General features: G+C 52.3%; 1 protein-coding gene across 1 annotated transcript in view; it reads right to left on the reverse strand.

The window, feature by feature from the left end:
* Positions 1-3,907, reverse strand: part of KCNQ4 (potassium voltage-gated channel subfamily Q member 4) — a gene marked incomplete at its 5' end in the record, with an annotated part of 59,301 nt that overhangs the window by 2,902 nt on the left and 52,492 nt on the right. Inside the window, one exon of the mRNA XM_006164957.3 lies at positions 971-1,102. Coding sequence (XP_006165019.1) covers positions 971-1,102 — 132 coding nt within the window. The remainder of the gene's footprint in view (positions 1-970; positions 1,103-3,907) is intronic.

The following is a 3,907-nucleotide window of genomic DNA, read 5'->3' on the forward strand; positions in this document are numbered from 1 at the left end:
AGTGAAAATCTCTCCAAAAAAAAAAAAAAAAAAAAGTTTAAAAAAAATAAATAAATAACTCCGGTCTTATCAGGCCTTTGCCCAAAGCCCTCCTATGCTCACATCTCCCGGAAGAACGCCAAAGTCTTTGCTTTCTAGGGTCCACACACGGTCATCCCTCTAACCTCACCTGCTGCCTTTCTCACTCCAGCCCAGGCACACAGGGCTTCCCTGCTGTCCCCAAATCAAACTCCAGCCACTTGCGCATCCCAAGACTTCGGCACTTGTTCCCTCTGGAAAGGCTTCAGCTAAAGAGCCACAGGTGTGGCTGTCTCACCTCTTTGAATTTTTTCTCAAATGTCACTTCTCACCTGTTTAACCCCCCTAGCCCTTATTGGGATCCTTGGCATTTATCATCACGTGACGTATTATGGTGTCACTTACTATCTGTTCTTCCACTAGGATGCACGCTTCGTGCAGGTTTTCTTGCTTCCCCCACATCCCCACTTCCCACCACATCCCCACCCTTGGGCTAGTACTAAATGCCCAGGGATTATTTTTGAGCGAGGGAATGAATGGGCAGTGAGAGTGCAGGCCAGGGAGGGGATGGGCAGTTGCAGGTGATTGGTGATTTGGGTCTTGGTGTGAGCGTTCTTCCCTGGCACTAGGCCTGGAAAGGAGAGGTGGAGGATGCCAGGCACAAGAGGTGGCAGTGCTAAGGACGAGCTCCCTATCCCCTTGGTAGATGGGAGACCAGTGGTTATTTTAGAACCAGAAAAGCTCATTCTAAAGAAAGTGTGCAGACGTGCAAGTCAACAGGCCGCAGGTGGGAGACCTGTTCTTCAGTCTCAAGACAGGTGTGGGATCTGGTTTCTAGAGCGAGCTGCAAGCCAGGGCCAGGGCTCAGGCAGAAACCCCTGCTTCGGCAGCACCCCCTAGGCAGCACTCCAGGCTCCCTGCCCGGGTCCCTGCCAGGGCCCGGCGCACCCACCGAGCCTGCAAGCTCTTGATCCGGCCCAGCATGTCCAAGTGCCCCGCTGAGTACTGTTCGATGACGTCTTTCACGTCGTATGGCCGCAGCGTCTCCTTGAACTTCCTTTTGGCCACCAGGAACTTCAGGATCCTGTCAGGGAGAGGGGGTCCTAGAAGGAGGGTTCTTCTCTAGCCCCTCTCCATTCCTTTGCCGGCCCTCGTCCCTACCCAGTCCACACTGTCACCCTCTGCTGGATCTCCCAGCCTCTGGACGCAAGCACCCCTCCTCCCCCAGTGCGCCACCCCCACTGTTTATTTTGTGTGTGTGTGTGTGTGTGTGTGATCATAGGGTGTGTGCGCTTGATGAAGAGAGACAGAGACAGACAGTGAGAGAGAAAGTGAGAAATCACCCTCCAGGAGGTATGGCCACACCTTAATCCTTTCTCCTCCATTCTCCTCCTGGGATTTTGGGCACACATGTACACATGCTCAGTGTGATTTTCAAGCTGCTAGGCCTGGGGCTCAAACTACGATCAGCCATGTGGAAGTCTGGCACCTTAACCATTATGCCACCTACTGGCTTTTGTTTTGTTTTGTTTTGAGAGATTTTTGCTATAGGACGTGTGCACTTGCCAGAGAGACAGAGACAGAAGTGAGAAATCATTCCCTGGGGGGATGGCCACACCACAATCCTTTCTCCTCCATTCTCGTCTTGGGACCTTGGGCACACACACACATGCACCAGGTGTGTTTTAAGCTGCCAGGTCTGGGACTCGAACTGTGGTAGACTATGTGGGAGTCCGGCAACATAACCATAATACCATCTGCTGGCCCCCCTCATTTGGTATTTTTAATATGCCTGCATCCGCAGTGACATTCGCATGGAGGGCAGGGACAGAGCCTGGTTTCCCATGAGGCAGTAGCCTGGAGGGCAGGGATCTGTGACTGACTGTTGATGTGACAACTTAAGGGAAGAAGTATTTGCATTTGCTCCACAAACACTGGGCTGAGCCTGGGTACCCAGGGGGAGTCAGATCCAATCCCTGGCCTCAGGGAGCCCTGGTCTGGAGTGGAAAACAAGACAGAATTATGGCATGCCAAGGGCCATGTTCAAAGAATGACCCTGAGAAGGGGGAGACTCAACTGGACAGGTCAGGGGACAAGGCTGAGAGGGCTGTCTTCCCATCCCAGGGCAAGGGGAGGTAGAGGAAGGGAGGTGGAGGAAGGGAGGTGGAGGAAGGGAGCTTTCTGGAAACAGGCATGGAGCACGTGAGTGAGGTTCAGTGCTGAGTGAGGGAGCAGGATGGGAGGGGTTTAATCCTCTGCACAGGAGGGCAGAATGGGAAGACAGGGAGGAGTTAGCCTTGAGAGATGGGCTGGGGGAGCACTCTGAGAGTTCTGAGCCCCCAGTAGAGATTGGCACTGGGCCGTTGGGGGTGGCAGGAGGCGAGGCATGTCATTTATTTAGCTTTGGCATCACTGCGCTGCCAGCCTATGTGGAGAATGCCCTGGAGGAGCACAGCCAGGGGCAGGGCAGGAGACCAGCTTGGGGGGACAGGCATGAGCTACGAGGGGGTGCTGTGGTGGGTGTGAGGGTTCGAGGGGATGACCAAGGAGAGCTTCCCTGGGTCAGGCGTGGCTCAGGCATTGAGCTCCAGGCGCTGGTCCCTGAGGAGAAGAGACAGGCTGTGTGAAGGGGAGGAGGTGATGAGGGGCCTCAGAATCTGGGCAGAGGATGGAGCCTTACAAGGAACACAGAGAAGAGTCTGTGGAGTGGCAAACCAGCCAGGGAAGAGAGGAGGTGAGTCTGGAAGGCCTGGGCCTGAGGAGGTCTCTGGAGCTCCAGCTGGAGGCTGGAGATGGAGACTGTGTGGAGCTCCACACCAAGGAGCTTGGCGCCAGCTCCAAGATCCCGAGAGGAGAATGGAGGAGAAGGGATTGTGGCATGGCCATCCCCCCTGGGGAGTGATTTTTCGCTTTCTGTCTCTCTGTCTCTCTCTGTCTTTCTGACGAGCGCACGTGCCCTATAGCAAAAAAAAAAAACTCTCAAAAAAAAAAAACCAAAACACATTACATTGCAAGCCAGCACACATATGCACACACGCACACACCCGTGCACACACACATGCAGAGATAATGGAGATATGGTTCATAAACATTATTTACTCTTTTTTTAAAAGTGGTTTTTTTTTTGTTTTGTTTTGTTTTTTTTTTTGGAGAGGTTTTTGCTATAGGGTGCTCGCCAGAAAGACAGAAACAGAGAGAAAGTGAGAAATCACCTCCCGGGGGATGGCCACGCCGCAATCCCTTCTCCTCCATTCTCCGGATTTGGGCACGCACGCACACATGCCTGGCATTAGTTTAACCCACTGGGTCTGGGACTCAAACCACGGTCGACTACGTGGGAGTTCAGTGACATAGCCATTACGCTAACTGCTGGTTCCAACATTATTTACTCTTAATATGACAGAGGCACTCTGATATTTTCTATTCTATTCTCATCTTTCTTTCCTTTTTTTTTTTTTTTTTTTTAGAGATTTTTGCTATAGGGTGTGTGCACTCGCCAGAGAGACAGAGAAAGAGAGAGTGAAATCAACCCCGGGGAGGGGTGGATGGCTACACTGCAATCTCTTCTCCATTCTCCTCTCGGGATTTTGGACATGCACACACATGTGCCTGATGTGAGTTTTAAGCCACTGGGTCCAGGACTCAAACTGCAGTGGACTATGTGGGAGTCCAGCAAAGTAAACTTTACACCATCTGCTGGTCCCTACTCTCATTTTTCTTAATACTGACCAAGGCCCACTGAGCTGATTTCACAAAGTTGACTTCAAACGGTCCTGGCCTGTGGTTTGAAAAGCACTGCTCTAGAGGAAGTCCTGGGGAGACACAGACTGAAGACATCCAAGGAATGAGAGTTCGAGACGCAGAGATGGACGGAGGGTGAGAGGAGACG

The sequence above is a fragment of the Tupaia chinensis genome, unplaced genomic scaffold, assembly GCF_000334495.1.
Source record: "Tupaia chinensis unplaced genomic scaffold, TupChi_1.0 Scaffold143758_1, whole genome shotgun sequence".
In the NCBI taxonomy this organism is placed as follows: domain Eukaryota; kingdom Metazoa; phylum Chordata; class Mammalia; order Scandentia; family Tupaiidae; genus Tupaia; species Tupaia belangeri.